Raw genomic sequence first — 16,785 nt, 5'->3', positions numbered from 1 at the left:
ACGAACAAGAACCAAGCACAGTGACTAACATTTACCCAGCACTTAGGAGTCCCCAGCCACTGGTGCTGCTCCGGCTGCCTGAGGCTGGGTCCCCAGAGGCACAGGCAGGGGTGTGAGTGGCAGGAGCGACTTTGGAGTGATCTAGAAAGCACTGGCATGGGAAGAAAGTGAGGTGGGGCTTGCATTCACCAACTGCCCCGGGTTGCCCGGGACTGAGGGTCTTTCTGGGATCTGAGGCTTTCCCTGATAGTGCTGGGCATTTTTTCTACGAAGAGCCAATCACCCTGGAGAAGGGAAGGTGTTGGGGTTGAATCAGATCCCCTCAAATGACACACTGAAGGGCTAAGCCCTGGTACCTGTGAACGTGCCTGCTTGGGAATGGGATCTTGAAGATGTAATCAAGTCAAGATGAGGCCATACCTCAGCAGGGGGCCTTAGCTCCCATCACTAGTGTCCTTACTAAAAGAGACACAGACTCAGACACACAGGGGTCAGACCATGTGACAATGGGGACAGAGAGTGCAGTTGGGTGGCTACCAGCCAGACTGTCGAAAGCCACCAGAAGCCAAGGCCACAGCACAGAACAGTCGTCGGAAGGAACCAACCTGGCCTCCAGGCTGAGACCCTGCTGCTTTTAGCCTCTGCACTGGTCTTACTTTGTGACAGCAGGAACAGACCTAGGACACGGCAGGAAGGCAGGCACCGCTGAGGCTGCTGTTTCTCGCATCACACGTTCCGTCACTCCCCACACCACCCGACACTTCTGCTGGCTCCTGCCACAGGCCGAGAGCAAGGGAGGCCAGGAGCTTGCCAGGGCTTCTCAGAGTGTGCACAGAGGATGGGGGGGGCTCAACCTCATGGCCATAGTGGTCAGAGGAACCAGCCCTGCAGCACCTGGACTTCAGACCCCCAGCCTCTGGATGGTGAGGCAGTGGGCCTGTTGCCTAGGCCTCGAGGCACGTGGTGCAGTGGCCCTTGACTGTGGCCGAGATGCTCTCAGCTGGGCTGCAGAGTGGAAACCGGCCATTATGGTGCCTGCAGCGAGCACAAGTTGCTCCCACAGGTGGGCCTGGGGGGCTGCTGGTGGCATGTGAAGAAAGCTTGTAAGCCCCAGGTTTCTCCACACGTCCACCATGGCCTATAGCGGCCCCCGAGCAGGGCCCTCAGACGTGACAAGACCCCTCCAGAAAGGAAACCTCACCACTGCCTGCCCGGGAGGGTCGGGTGACCGACATTTCACAGGGTGCCGTACATGGTGGCTGGGTGGTGTCTCCTTGGGGACACCAGCAGGGCCGCCCCTGCTGACTGCGCTTCGTCACAGCTGCACCTGCAATGTTTCCTGGACTGGAAGCCCAGACACCACTGCCCAGGACCCCCCACCTCTCAGGAGCTCTGTGCAGAGGAGACGGTGGTCAACGTGCCCGCCGGCACGAGGAAGGTCCCTGTACAGTGCAGGTGAGGGAAGAGAAGCAGCAGAGAAAGGCATCCAGTTTTTATATCCCAGAGATTATAACTAGAATTCCCCCAGAACTGTATGGGGAAAAAGGAAGAGAGAGAAGGAAAGAGGAGGAGGAGGGGAGGGGCGTCTCAGGGACTGTCCCCTGTAGACCCTGAGCCTTCTGTTCCAGCCTCCTAGGGACCCGCTGAGACACCTCGGATAGCAGCCGAGGGAAGGAGCCCTAAGCACCGGGCCAGGATCCCCGAGCAAGTGCATGCTGTCATCCAAGTGGAGCTTCGCACACACGGATGCTCCCGGAAGCACTGGTGTCCCTGGCACGATGGCCCACAGGTGTCCCACAGTGCTCCAAGGCACAGGGTGGGGACTGTGGGAGCACCTCTGCCTCCACCTCTCCCCAGATGCCAGCGGAGGAAGCTCGGGCTCTTCCTGTGTTTCTGTCTGTCTGTCTATCAATCATCTATCTCCTTATGGAAATCCACGATACTGATCCATGTGTGTTTTCCATTTGCACCAACCGCACACGGGCTGCGACCCACTCTGCCCTGCTCTTCCGGCACGGGGTTCCCCTGCATGCAGGGTGGAGCAGGCGCCTTGAGTATCCGACTCCTGGCTGCTCCTTGCCCGAGTCTCTTTGCAGAGGGCACCTGCTCTGCTTTGCTCATGCTCTCTTCTCTGGATGGCCACCCAGGCCACCTCTAGGTCCCCACTGCCATGAGTGATGGACAAGCGAATGTTCTGTACACTCCATCTCATGGACCTCTGCAGGTTCCCCGTGGTATGTATCAGAGGTGGATTCGGGGCCTAGAGCAGATGGATGCTCAGCTGGGTCAAGGGCCAGTAGACTGACTTACCAGTGCACAGGGGTCCCCTTTCCTTGTGTTCTCACCAATACTTATTATCGTTCAGATTTCTGCCTTTGGTAATTTGGTGATATGCGGAAGCCTGCCATTGGTCAGTCAGCCTTTCTCTGAACACTGAGAGTCCAGGGCGCTTCTCCCTCCCAGGTACCAGTCGGGCCTCCCTTTCTGTGAATGCCCTTCTTTTTCTCCCCCCACCTTTCGAGCAGCACCCTGTTTTTCTTGCTCACTTGCAGAGTTCCTTCATGTTGCAGGCACTAATCCTGATCAGTGTGAGCCGTTAGGAATGACTCCCCTGCTCTGTCGTGCGCAGGGCCTTTGCTCACGCCGTTCCTCACTGGGCAGACTTCCTTCCTTCTGAAAGCCGAACACCTCGTTTTTGTCCTTATCATTTGTGTTTTCGGGATCTTGCCCTTCTCTAGCCTGGCTCCCCTTGACACCCCCCGGCACTGTGCATTGTCTCCTGTTGGATTTTTCGCCTTACTCTTCACACGAGGGCCTTGAATACACCTGGAATCATCTTATGCATCATCCATTTGTACCCTCCTCCTTTTTGAGTTTGGAAGCTTTCACTTACACAGAACACCTGACCTATGAACAGGAAGGAGGAGGGACCTGGATGCTTTCAGGACTCGGCTGCTGGACTTCTGACCTGCCAGCCTGTGACACATCCCGACGCACCCCCAACCCCGGGAACAAACGGACCCTCAGTTGGCACTTGTGCTAATTGGGGCGACTTTGAAAGCGTTGAGAAGCCACCGGACGGCAGAGATCAGGCTTTAGAGGAAGGAAACTCTGGCCACACCGTGAGGTGAGTACACATGACAAATGGCACCTAATAAATGCTCAATTCATGGTCGCTGACCCTCCCCGACCTCTTCCTTGTCAGGTGATCCAGCTGTGCAGGCTGAGATAGGAGCATTTGCAGAATTTATGGAACTGAGCACAAAACTGGGGCCCAGACCCGTGGAGTCTTAAGTGACCCCAAGGGAAACACCGAACTGTGTCACTATTCAGGGCAGCCGTGGCGGGCTGTGCCCGGCCAGATCTGAGTTCTGGGCAGTGGAGGTCGGTCCAGCTGCAGCTGGAGGCCTCTCTGGGAGAGGTACATAGATATCTTTGAGGATTTCAAGGAACTCAGTACCCGCAGGGCCCCGTGAGGGATGCAGAGGGGTGATTCCCTGGGCCTGTGATGATTTTGGATGGGGCGGCCTGTGGCCTGGCCAAGGGCTCCTTTCTCCCTGGTCTGGTAGGTAAAGATGAGAGGCTCTGCCGGTTCCCCGCGTGACCTGGGGTCTGTCCCATGGACTGACAGGGCACCACCTCCTCACCCTGAGGGGCTGGGTGTGACGGGGACACAGCAGGTGCTCCATAAGCCCTTTGGGTCTGAGGTACTGCAAGACCCTCACCTGCCCGCCCCGAAGTGCCTCAGATGGTAGTGGTCAGCCCCACGTGACGGGCCGTGGAAGGCTCTGGAATCTCCCCTCATTAGCAAAGGTGGTGGAGAGTGGCGCTGAGAGAGGGCTGACTGGGCGTGGGTTTCCTCCACAGGGAGAAAGGGCACCCCTCAGCCCTGGCTCTGCTGGCCTTGAGGTTTGAGGACAGTTGAAAATACAGGGGTCAGGTCTTAGGGCCGCTGGGCGGAGGCGCCTGAGTGTGGGGGAGGGAGGAACTGCCCTGGGACACTCTGCTTCGGGGTGCTTCTCTCCGGGGCTGCGCTGGGCAGACGAAAACTCTGAGGAGCTGGCTGGAGGCGGGGTTGAGAGGGCCCCTGAGGAGGTGGCTCTTTCTCCGAGGATCCTGCCGGAGTCTCGCCCTCTCCAGGCGGCCTCACCAGGTGATGTCACCGGTGTCTGGGCAGCAGGGAGCCCTGGTGGGCATTGGAGCAGGGAGCCTCACCCTCCTTAGGCGGATGCTGCTGGCCGTTGCTCTGTGCAGAACCCTGTAGATCCTGATCTTTCGTGTCACCTCCCTCCTTCAGGCTCCGTTATCGTTTTCTACTCTGCCATCTTCCTTGCTCACACTGTTCCAGCCATTTCAGCCTCTGCTGCTCCTTCACAGGCCACCTCAGGGCCTTTGCACGCCTGTTTCTCTGGCCTGGACTTTGTCACTCCCTGTGAGGAGTGCTCTACTCCCTCACTGCACTCACATCTCTGCTCCTTGTCACCTCCTTTGGGTGGCTTTCCTGGGCCACCCCTTCTCAAGTGGCACTTCTGTCTCCATTGCTCAGGACTTACAACACAGCTTTGTTCCTGCTCCATCCCCACGGCCTGAAGCACAGGGGCTCAGTAGATACCCGCTGAATTAATTAGTGAGTGATGTTAGACTCTCCACCTGCCCAGGAGGACTGGTCCCTCAGTTCTAAGTACACGGGCATTTTCTACCAATCATTGACGCCCTTGGGATGGTGGCCCATTAGCTATGTTTAGGCCCATGCACGGCAGGGTTGCAGTCTGCACTGCCCTTAACATGTCCTTATCATGTCCAGCCCAGGGATGGGCACATTGCAAACATGAGAGGTAAGTGGTGGGCTCGAGGGTCCATCTAGATTTCCCTGAATGCCCTCAGCAGGGAGCGGCCCCGCCTTCCCAGGCCACCACAGCCAGGAGGGCCCGCTTGAGAAGGACAGGGGAGACGGGAACTCGAGGCCGCAGTTTCTTCCTGGGGATACCAGCAGGAGCAGGACAGAGCCACCTCTGCCCTTGACCGCCCCTCCCAGGCTGAGAGTCAGGTGGGCTCCCAGGCCCGAGCCTCCGTAACCAACCTGGATGAAGGGGAAGAGCAGCCCGACGGCGAAGTTGGAGAGCCAGTTGACAGTGCCCGCCATGATGAAGGCAGCTGGCCGCTGCGATTGCTGGAAGAACTCGCCAGTCAAGATGAACGGGATGCCGCCTGCAACATCAGAGGCAGGACCGGATCAATCACCTGAGCAGGCCAGACCCCAGTTTCCTCCCCAGGGCAGGCTGCAGGACCCCCCGTGCACCAGGGGCTGCTCTCTTGGCAAGCCAGCCCTGCCCTGGTGGGTGGCCTTAGGAGGGATGCTGCAGTGAGGCGATCTTGGTACGGAAGCTCTAATGCCCACAGACCTTCCTCTGACCATCCAAGTGAGAGATCCACCATCCTCTCGGCTCTCTGAATGCCCTCTCAGTCAAGCCACAGTCCATCAGAAATAGAGAACTGCTCCGGTAAGTTTGATACGTAGAACACAACTGACTCTCGAGGAGTCCAGGTGCTCCTTAACAAAGGGATTTTGATGTCCCCATAAACCCACTGTCAGTTGAAGACAGCACAGGTCAAAAATGCATCTTGCACACCTGAACTACCAAGTACGGTGGCTTAGGGTAGCCCGCCTCAAAAGCACTCAGAACACTTGCATTAGCGCACAGTCAGGCATCTGGAGAGAATACCACATTGTGTGTTGCTAGATCAGGAAAAGATGAAAATTCAAAGTACAGTTTCTACTGAGTGCATATCGTTTTCATACATCAAAAAGTCAAACCCTGGTAGGTTGGGGACCATCTGTTTATTGTGTCAGGATGTTTCCAATTTAATCTTCAGAATAACTTAGGCAGGAATTGGCTGTCATACCCCTGGGTGAAAACACTGAAGCCCAGAGATGTCACTAGATTTGCCCAAGGTCACCCAGTTGCCAGGTAGCTGAGTCAGAACACAGGCTTGAGACCCTGGCCTCCAAGTCTCGGGGTTCCACCTGCCAACCCCTACCTGAGAGAGGAGAGACGCCCCTGCCCAGTTGGTTCCTGTTTGTGTGCCTTAACTTCTTTGACTGGGGGTGAGGTGGGCCCCTGGTCCTGAGTGGCCCCGTAGCTCAGTGTTACTCAATGGCAACATCATTGACACTAATTTCCAGAGACTGTCCGTGCAGGATGTTTACCACCTCCCCAATACCATGCAACCTAAGCCACCTGCATGCACCCCATTTGCCGTCCTGGGTTGGACCCTCCCCAAAGGCACCTCCTGCTCAGTGAATCTGGGGGTGTGATCCTGTGCCCAGACCCAGGACCCCCAGTTGGAGCTGCCACTCTGCCAATCAGATCTGCACCTTGGCACTCCTCAGACAAGGCAGGGTGGGTAGTGGAAGGGGTCCCCGAGGGACCTTTACCAAGCTCAGAAGTCCCTGGGCTGGACTCACGGTTCTGTCAGCTCTCAGTGCTTACTTCTGGCCGGGGAGCTGGGTCAAGAGCAGCAGGGCCCCTCCCTTGGTGAACTTCCTCGAGTGGGGACAGGGGGCAGAGCGATTTGTTTCTTGACAGGAAGCGAGAGAATGAATAAGTGCGAAGTGTGATGCGCCCAGCCCTGGGGGGTGACCTTGGACACGAAGATCCATGGAGGTCTCTCCAGGTGGAGGGGTGGGAGGGAAGAGGCCCTGGGGTGAAAGAATGGGTCATGTCCAGGACCGGGTGGATCTGCCTGGACACCTGGAGGAAGTGGTCAGGAACGGGCCGAGGTGGCCCAGGTGAGCCAGGCCAGGGAGGAGCTTCCTGTAGACCCAGAGAGGGCTTTGCTCTTGGAGGAAACCACTGAGGGCTTCCACAGTGGGCGGAGGTGCTCTGTGCATTTCATGGAGACCTCTGCTCTTTGGGGAGAGGAGGAGGGTGTACAGGGGGAGCTGAGGCTATGGTTTTTGTAGGAGGGAGGGGATGGTGGCCTTGGAGCAGAGCAAGGGGCCAGATTCAGAGAGTCGTCAGCCGTGGAGGCAAAGCTTCCTGTGTGAGCACTGCGCTCCACCACGGGCACCCACCTAGCACCCAGAGCCACAGAGCCAGGAGCAGTGCAGGCCGGCCCCTCTCCAGGGCTTTTGCTCTGTCCTGCTGCCAGTGCGCCTGGACTCCAGCAAGTCACAGGTGATCCAGGTGAAGCATCACCCCATCACCCTGTGAGACCCCTGGGCCGGCACCAGCTCCACTGCCTGGCATGTTTGATAGGCATCAGATATACCATCGATATTTACTAAATGCTCACGATTTGGACTATTGACTATGTAGTTTGCCACGTAGAAAGCCAAACTCCATATCTTAAAGCTATCTATCAAACCTGTCCTGAGCAAGAAGAGCGATGTGGGGGGCATCACAACACCTGCTCTCACATTACACCACAGAGCTGTCGTGGCCAAGCAGCATGGCGTTGACAGATGAAGACCGATGGAGTAGAGTAGAAGACACGGAGACAAACCCACACACTTACAGCCTCAGATACCTGACAAAAGTCCCCAAAATAGATGTTGAAGAAAAGACAGCCTTTTAAACAAATGGTGCTGGGAAAACTGGAGATCTATGTGTAGAAGAGTGAAACTAGATCCCTCTTTCTCACCCTGCACTGAAGTCAAATCAAAATGGATCAAAGATCTGGGAATTAGAAACTGTGCAGGATTAGAAGAAACCAAGGTCAACACTCCAGCATGCAGGTGCAGGTACCTCTTCCACAACGAGACCCCAAGGCTCAAGAAGTAAAACCAGGAATCAATACACGGGAGGCCATCCAGTGAAAAAGCTTCTGCCCAGCAAAGGAGACAGTGAGGGGTGTGAAGGCCAAGCCTAGGAACGGGGGAAACCTTGGCCAGCTACTCCTCCGAGCAATAGCCAGGACACATAAGGAACTCAGAAATGTTAACACACACACACACACACACACACACACACACACACACAGAACAAAACCCAAAATAACAACTCAATCACTAAATGGGCTAAAGAACCCAACAGACATTTCTAAAAGAAGAAACACAATTGTCCAACAAATATATGAAAATAAATGCTCATCATGTCTAGCCATCAGGGAAATGCAAATCAAAACTACATGAAGAATTTGCCTCACTCCAGTCAGAACGGCAGTTGTCAAGAATACAAATAATAAATGTTGATGAGGCTGTGGGGACAACGGTACACTCCTATGCCATGGTGGGACTGCAGACTAGTACACAGCCAGTCTGGAAAGCAGTAAAGATTCCTCAGAGGACAGGAATAGAACCGCCATATGACCCAGCTACCCCCTCCTCAGTGTTTAGCCAAAAGAACTAAACTCAGCGTCCTACAGCGTTACAGCCACTTCAGTGCTCCCAGCAGCACGATTCACAGTAGCCTAACTACGCTCCAGACAGGGTCCTGTCAGGAGATGAAGGGACGAAGAGGGTGTGGTCTATACACAGTGGAGTTCACCCAGCCAGAGAGAGGAATGAAATCATGACATTTGCTGGTAAATGAATGGAAACAGAGAACATCATGGGAAGTGAAATAATCCAGACTCAGAAAATCCAGGGTCAAACATTTCCTCTCACATGTGGAAGCTAGAGAAAGGGAAAGAAGCCAGGAGGGGGTAAAGTCATAAAGGGGAAAAAAAGGGGGTAAAGTTGTAAAGGGAAGGTCTGTGGAGAGGGAGAGAGGGGAGTGAGGAGGGACAGGAGGGGGAGGGAGTGCAGAGTGAACTGAACAAACTAATGTTACGTGCATACAGAAACACACCATGGGATTTCATAAGTGCGTGGACGGACTCATCGAGGACTGATGAATGGACGAGCAAGGGGCCGAGTGGAGGGGGTCGGGTGGGAGGAAGGCAGCGAGGAGCGGGGACTGAGGAGCGGTGGTGAGATTCCAGCGTGGGTGATCTTGTGGGGAGGAGCCCAGCAACCGTGTGTGACTACGATGCTCTGATAAAGGGGAAAGGTGTCTATCAAAGTGTGTGAGGACAGTGGTGACACATTGAGATGTGCTGAGACCAGCCTCCAGGTCCTGCCGATGCCGAGATGTCATGCCAGGAGGCGTTTGTGTCACACCTCCAGTGGCCTCGCTGCTAGCAGAGCTGGGACCTGCCGCACTCCCAGCTGGTCTGGAGCCCTCGCGGGTGGGAACTGGAGAGCCACCTCCCTGGACGTCCACCCGGGAGACTCCACAGCACTTCCCGGCTGGAACCTCAGTATGGCAGCTGATTTGTGACACAGAGGGCATTGGCCACCTCCGTCCCCGCATGTCTCTGCTGCTTCAGGGCCACTGCGGGCTGGAGCAGGGCTCAGGGTCCGTGGCTGGCGTTTCTTGTGGTTGGTGTGTGGGTGCGGAACAGCAGGCTTCAGAAGTGTGGGCTGGGGCCGAGTCAGAGTAGGGAATTCCTTCAGATTCTCCATCTGGGGCCTCTATTTTTATGGACTCTAATATCCACACAAAAACGATTTCTTGTGCCTTTCCAGTCCTTCTTTGTGGCCCAGTCATGAGTGAAGACTTGTCACTTCAGTGTGGGAAGCGGAGGTTCCGGGGCCTGGAGGGGCCCCTGAGGTACTGGCCACTTGTGAGTGGGGGAGACAGGTCACGGCGGGGTCTCCTGCCTCCGGATCCCGGGCTCCTTTGCCAGCAGCCTTGGTTCAAAAGGACAGAGATGGCAGAGGAGTCGTGTCTGCATTGACCGCTCAGGTCAGACTCCTGTTGGCTTCCTTTCACCGACGCACGATCATCTTCCTTCTTTCTTTGGTTCAAATGTGAAGTAGATCTGGGAGCTTGGAGGGGCAGGGGCTCGATATGCCAGCCATGCTGAGATGCAGAGAGGCGGAGAAGAAAGTTTCCAGCAAACCCTGCCGCATGCTAAGAACCCATTCCTGCCTCGGCATCTTCCTGACTGGCTGTGGTCCAACTCGAATCGCTGCATTTTGATAAGGGACAGATGCTTCTGTGGCTGCAACTCCACCTGCAAGGTGCAGGGTTTTCTTCACACTCCCGGGGGCTTCTCAGCCCTGAAGACCAACCCAGCCCCTCACCAGGGAGCTGCGAGACCCTCCATCAATCCCTACCGTCCTTCCAACTTCATCTCTCATTTTCCCTCTCTCCTTGGAGGCCAGGCTAGGCTTTCCCAAAATATGAGGGAGAAGGACAGAGGATCTGGAAGGATCACTGAACTGAAATCCATTCAGAAAGAGGAGGCAGGGGTGAGAGACCCCCGTGTTCCCTCTACGAGCCTAAAGCAGATTCACAGAGACAAAAGGCACCCCGCCCACCCCTCCACAGAGAGCAACAGGTACCCACTGCAAATGGCCTGGCCTGGCCTGGGGAAGCCAGAGGACTCCGTGTCCACAAGCTGTGCTCCCTAACCTTCATCTGCCTCTGCTCTCCCACAGTTGCTGCTGTTGGTCCTTTCCTTCATCTTGCCAGTTCCCTAAGTGCTTCCTGTTCTCTGTTGAAGTTGGAATTCAAAGATCCTTGTTGGAGAACAACTCATGCCTTGAGTGTCCCCCGTGTGTCTGTGAGACACACATATTAACAAGCTTCTGCTTTTCCCTTATTTGTCTGTCATTTGTTACTAGAGTTCATTCCAACTGAGAGCCTGTGAGGGTTGGGGGACATCTCTGTCTTGCCCACGCTCCAGCATCTCCAGAGCTTGCAGGCAAGCTCCTGCCTCAGCACCTGGGCCTGTGCTTCCTTAGAGCCTCCGAGTCCCAGCATCCTTGGGGACAGTTGCTCCAAGCCAGGCTTCTGCTCCACACAGGGCAGCCCAGCAGGGCCAGTGCTCCCAACCTCAGGAAGCTGAGCTGCAGTTTCAGGAAGTCACAATTCTTGCCACTTCTTGAGTGCTTTGTATGGGTTGGAACTTTAGTAGCCACTTGCAGAGACTTCTTTTAAACTTAGCCAAGTATCTGGAGCCTCAGATCCTGCTGGACATGGGTCCCCTTGATATTACAGATGGGACCCAGATCAGAGAGGTGAACTGACTTGCCCAAGGTCACAGAGCCATTATGTGAGGTCCTGGCTCTCTAGTCCAAGGCTGGGAGAGGACACAGCCCATAATTTCTCTACTGGCTCAAGATTCTCATCTGGAAAGGACCAAGTAGCAGAAATGCCATCACCCAGACCTATTTTTTCCTTCCCTGATACACTCAGCACATAGAGAACACTGTGCTGGACAGATGAAGCCCCTTCCCCTCTCCCCAGGGTCCATGTGCTCGTCCCCAGGCCAGGTGGACTTGTGACACTACATGGCAATAAGGACTTCACAGATGTGGGTGAGCGAAGGGTCAGGGGGACAGAGGGAGTCCTGGTGATCCAGGTGTCTTGGATACAGTGACTTAGAAAGGTCTTGGTGTGGAGCCAGGGGAGGGACATGAGGCCCAGTGGTCTGCCTCTGTAGCTGAGCGTCAGCACGTGGGCTTCCCTGGTTCTGGTGTCTCTCCGCGGTGCTTTGGGCATCACAACCACAGGGTGTGGGACCAACTTGCCCCACATCACACAGCAAATGCGAAGTAGAGTCAGGTGGTCCCATCCAAGTTGGTACTTGTTCTGCAGAACCAGGTGGCGGCTGATAGGGATCCTCCACCAGGGGTGGATTTGACCCCAGGGACACCTGGTGATGTCTGGAGACACTTTTGGCAGGGCGTCCTGCTGGCCGCTAGAGAGTAGAGGCCAGGGGGCTGTGCTACATGGCAGAGTGCCCAGGGTGAGAACCCACGACAATGTACTTTTGGCTCCAAAAATGCCCCGGCAGGGCTGGGTGGAGAAGCCTGCCGCAGAAGGTCCCAGTCAGTCACGCAGGAGCTTCATGCAACTGTCACATGCTCATCATTTCAGAAAAAAAAGAAAGCCCCAAATTTCTATCAGACCACTAACCGTTTCTTTCTAGAACTCTGGATTTATCATTTGTGCTGCTATAGAATGCACTTACACCTGCCTAATAAGGGGAAGGAAAGAGGACAGGGATGACCACTCCCCGGCCACCATCTGTGCCAGGCACTGTGTGCAGCGCTCAGGGTCCTCGAGTGAAGGCCTTCCCAGGGTCTCACCAGTAATGAGGGGAGCCTTTCCCTCCATGCCCTGGGGCTGGGGTGAGCACTCTGCTCTTCCAGGAGACAGTGAATGGGAGCTGACCGGGTGTTTGACAGTCTTTGGAGATCTGCTGCCACGGATGGACAGGTCAGCATGGGAGGGGCTGTGGCATGGGAGAGCCCCAGTCCTGGCACTGACACTGTCACATGAGGACAGTTACTCACTGAGCCCCAGGTGTGGGCCCTGATGCATGTGACAGCCCTACCCATGAAACAGTCACAGGCTGTGTCATTGGGACTACTACCAAGGCACTGGCTGCTAGCCCCCACCCACCCACCACCCCCTCACAACTCTCCTGTGCCGTGCACTCTGAGCACGCCTCCAGTCCTGCAGCACCGCAGCCACGGGCACCACTTGACATAGAAATTGGATTGAGTCGGCCTTGCATTCAAGCCCTCCAGTCATGTCCTGTTGCACTTGGATTCCAGAGGCTACAGGTCCCTCCTGCTCTCTGACTCATTTCCCTCTCTCCCTGCCTACCCGACTCCAGGCCTCCTTGCTTCTAGACCTGCACCTTCACGTGTGGCAGCCTCGAGCCCCACGTGCTGCTGCTTGAGCCCTTGGAATGTGGCTGGTTGGAACTGAGGTCTGCGTGGGGGTATGCACCGCCTCCCAGGACCAAGCCTGGAGCAGAGATGTTTTCTGTGTGCTCCAATGACAATGTTTTGGGTATGCTGGGCTGAATACTTAAAGTCACCTGGGTGGTTTTCATTTCACCCCTCTTGGGCAGCACCATTCTAGAACATACCCCGCAGGTTCCTGCCTCAGTCATTCCTTCTCTCTGGGAGATTTCCCCTTTGGCTGCCTGCAGGACTCAGTTCCCGACTTTCTGCAGATCTTGGTGCAAACGTCACAGGCTCAGGCAGGCATTTCCTGATGACGTCAGTTGCAATGCACGTCCCCCTCCCTTACTACTCTGTTCTGTCACTCTATTCCTGAGCATGCCCCCCTGCAGGGACTTGCTGTGACCTGGCTCACATTTGTATGTAATTTGGCTGTCGCCCAGCTCCCTGGCTGGATGTGGAGCTCCCGGGGCTGTTCCACCTGCGTGGCTCTCATCGACAGGTGCCAGAAAGGCGGACGTGAACCAGGGGTCCAAACTCCTAAAACAGAAAGCCCACACGACTTTGTCTCTCGCCTATGCCCAGCTTCCTGGCTCAGGTGAGCAAGCATCTGAGAACTGGGGCCGGAAGACCGGCCAGACCTGGGATACTTGGTAAACGGCACACCCATGACCGTGGTCACAGTGCCAATTGTCGGAACTTGTCCCCAGGAGGAGAAGGGAGCAGATCTGAAGGACACATGGCGTGTGTGAGGAGTGGCACTTTACACTCACTTCATTATGGCATCTCACTTAATCCTCACCATGCCCACGACCCATCCTGCCTGTGACAAAATGACGACAGGGAGGTAAGAACAGTCAAGACCACACTGTTCCTGCCTGGGGGATTCAAACGGAGGCCGGTGGACTCAGAGCCAAGCCTCCACCCCAAAGTCGTCTTGTGCCCTTTAAGACTCAGGTTTTGGTGCCTTCGATCTCCTTCCAATGCTGGTCATACTGTGGCCAACATGGGGAGACGGACAGAAACCCTCCAATACTCAGCCGTGTGAATCTTGCCTTCCTCAGATTACAGATCATCAATGCACGGCTCCTGAGGGCGATGGGCCACATTTCCATTTTTAGCAGTTGATTTTTGACACATCAGAGAAATGAATCATTATCACGTAATCACATCTCACTTGGAAAGGTACAAATTAAAACAAGGTGAACGCTGATCCCTGGCTCCCACAAGAGCTGGGTCATTAAAACCATGAAAGAAGAAACCAGCACCCGTGCCAGCCTGCGGTCTGCACCAGGGGCTCCCACCACCAGCCGAGGCAAACAAAGCGGAGAGCCCCGTGGTCTCCGTAAACGGATCCTGGGTTTCTCGTTAGGGAGATAACGCAGGTGAAGTAGGTGGCACCAGGCCTGGAGCATAGGTGCTCGTGAACCGCCTGGTGATGAGGGTGCTGGTGACAGTGACAGTGGAGGTGATGATGGTGGGGATGGTGGGATGTCATGGACTGAATGTGTCTTCTGGAGGCTCAAATGTTGAGATCCTAACCAACAGTGGGATGGCAGGCAGAGGTGAGCAGGTCATGGGGTGGGGTCCTCATAGACAGCGCTAACAACCTGCTGAGAAACACTGGAGAACCCCCTCGCTCCTTCCGCCACGGGAGGACACAGCAAGAAGGCACCACCCATTATCCAGGCTTCACCCAACACTGAATCTTCTGGTACCTTGATCTTGGACACCCAGCCTCCAAACTATGATTGTTTGTTGCTTAAGTCAACCAGTATGTGGTATTTTTTCTATGGAAACCAGAATAGACTAAGACCGGGCATGGTGATGGTGGTGGTGGTGATGGTGGTGATGATGGAGGTGGTGGTGGTGATGATGATGGTGGTGATGTTGGAGGTGATGATGGACGTAAACAAGGTGATGATGGTGATAGTGATGATGGAGGTGATAATGGTGATGTTGGAGGTGATGATGGTGGTGATGGTGATGTTGGAGGTGATAGTGATGATGGTGATGATGATAGTGGTGGTGATGATGAAGAGAACTAATCTCAGTACCCTGATGAGATCTGTTAGTTTCCCTGTTGAACACTGAGAGTGGTATTTTGAGGCCACCTCAAGGCCAGAGCCAGTGTAGAAGTGGGGAACGAGAGAGCTGGGAACAAGGCGTCTAGGATGAAGTTAGGGAACAGCATGTCTTCACCTAGCTGGGGGTTTGCTAGGTGAAGAGAAGACTCAAGGAGAGCGGTGGGGATCTCTGGTTGGGCACGGTGAGTTTTGGGGGCCTCTGTTCCCGTGGAGTTGCTCTGTAGGGAAGTAGACACCTGGGTCCAGAATTCAGGAGAAAACTGCAGGGAGACACGGATTGGGAGCCCCCAGAGGAGAGTGGACATTGACACCACCTCCCCTGGAGAGAGTCTGCGGTGAGTCCACGGTCAAGGACCGCACCAGGAGCACCAGCCTTCAGACCCAGCGGGGAGAGCTGGGGAGGAGCAGCCGGGTTTAGGGAGAGGAAAAAAAATGCAGAATTCATGATTCGGACAAACAGAAGCGCTTCACAGAAATCTACAACAGCTGTTAAAGCCGTTCAATTCCTCACACACGGTTCTGAGCGTTCTGGTGAACTGTTAAAAGAACTCAGGTAAATCCAGGAAATTGCTCTTCTTTGGATTTGGCTTCCAGCCATTTGACCATTCAGCGCATTGACTTCTTATGAATTGGCTTTGCTGCCTGCATAGCTACAGGCGGAGGATCAGACCCTGGGCAGTGAGCATCCTACGCTGAAGCTGCCAAAATAATAAGGTGCTTAGCTTGCCCCAGGGCCTTCCTGGGCCCCTGCGATTGGTTGCTTCATCAAACACTCCTCAAATTATCCCGGTGTTAGAGTGCTGCCTGTTCCCCGGGGTAGAGGCGCCCTGCCCTGACGGCTACCTGCCTCTTCTGAGGGCAGAGGCTTGGTGCTCCTGTGTTGGGTTTGCCAGTGCCTCCCTGGGCCTCGGAGGATGCCTGCTCCATAGCAGGCACACGACAATTGTGCAGGGTACATAGCTGAACGAACGGTGGCTGTTCCTCTCTGTGACAGGAGTCCTTATGTCACCTGTAGCCTACTGGAGTGTTGAAACTTCTGGGGAGATTATAAAATGACCACAGTTCTCTGTAGCCCCTCTGGTGAGAGGTTCGGTCTCCTTCTCCACCCCGGGACTCTGGGGTGGCCTTCTGACTTGCTGTGGCTCAGACAATGCAGCAGAAGCCCCCCCACCCCCCACCCCCGTGTCACCCCACTCATGCCACACCGACGAGTGAGCCCACTTTAAGTTAGCTGGTGTCTGACCAACTTTAAGTTAGCTGGTGTCTGACCAACTTGCCGGTTGAACACAGAAGGATTCTGGCAGAGACTGGAAGAGTCTGACTCACAAAAGCAAAACCCCCAAGTTGACACATAGTCTTGGGAGCAAGAACAACAGGCTGTGATTTAACCCAGGAGGTTTGGGGATTATTTGTTCCACAGTGACAGCTAACTGATACAGATTCCTTTGTGAGCTCCCTGAATTCATCCTACCAAGCCTCTCCATACCAAGACCCACTGGACCACTGGGCCACATCCACAGCTCTATTTTGTATCTTATTTAGAGACAGGGTCTCACTGAGCTGCTATGGCTGAGGCTGGCGTTAAACTCGTGATCTTCCTGCCTCAGTCTCCCAAGTCGCTGGGATTACAGGCGTGGCCACCGCACCTGGCCTCTTCAGCATTGTTGACCCTACCTAGACTGGTACCAGAAGTTTCCTGTAAAACCACATCCAAGGGTGGGGCTGAGCTGGGGAGCCCAACCAGGCTGCAGGCAACAGCACATCACATTGTTGAATTTATCTGCTTAGTATTCAGGGTCTAGAATGATTTTTTTTAATCAAACACAGAAATGAATCTACATCTGAATCAGAAATGGATCTGTCTTTATCTATGGTGCACGTTTTCCATGGAGGTAGACGTTGGGTTTAGAGGAGGAGCAAGAAACCTTAAATCTCACAGTGGCTGTGGAACTTAAAAGCTCACTTTGGACAAAAATGTTATTTCTTGGTATGCAATTATGAGGAAAT

General features: G+C 54.8%; 1 protein-coding gene across 2 annotated transcripts in view; it reads right to left on the bottom strand.

Moving 5' to 3' along the window:
- The window catches only part of Slc2a9 (solute carrier family 2 member 9), a 132,278-nt gene that overhangs the window by 9,150 nt on the left and 106,343 nt on the right, over window positions 1-16,785 (bottom strand). For both annotated transcript variants that reach the window (XM_077803363.1, XM_077803364.1), the window contains one exon: window positions 5,081-5,208. In XM_077803363.1, the coding sequence (XP_077659489.1) occupies window positions 5,081-5,208 (128 nt within the window). The remainder of the gene's footprint in view (window positions 1-5,080; window positions 5,209-16,785) is intronic.

This window comes from Urocitellus parryii, chromosome 10 (assembly GCF_045843805.1).
Source record: "Urocitellus parryii isolate mUroPar1 chromosome 10, mUroPar1.hap1, whole genome shotgun sequence".
NCBI classification, from domain to species: Eukaryota; Metazoa; Chordata; class Mammalia; order Rodentia; family Sciuridae; genus Urocitellus; species Urocitellus parryii.
The sequence above is the reverse complement of the archived record's forward strand: the minus strand, read 5'-3'. Positions and strand labels throughout refer to the sequence as shown.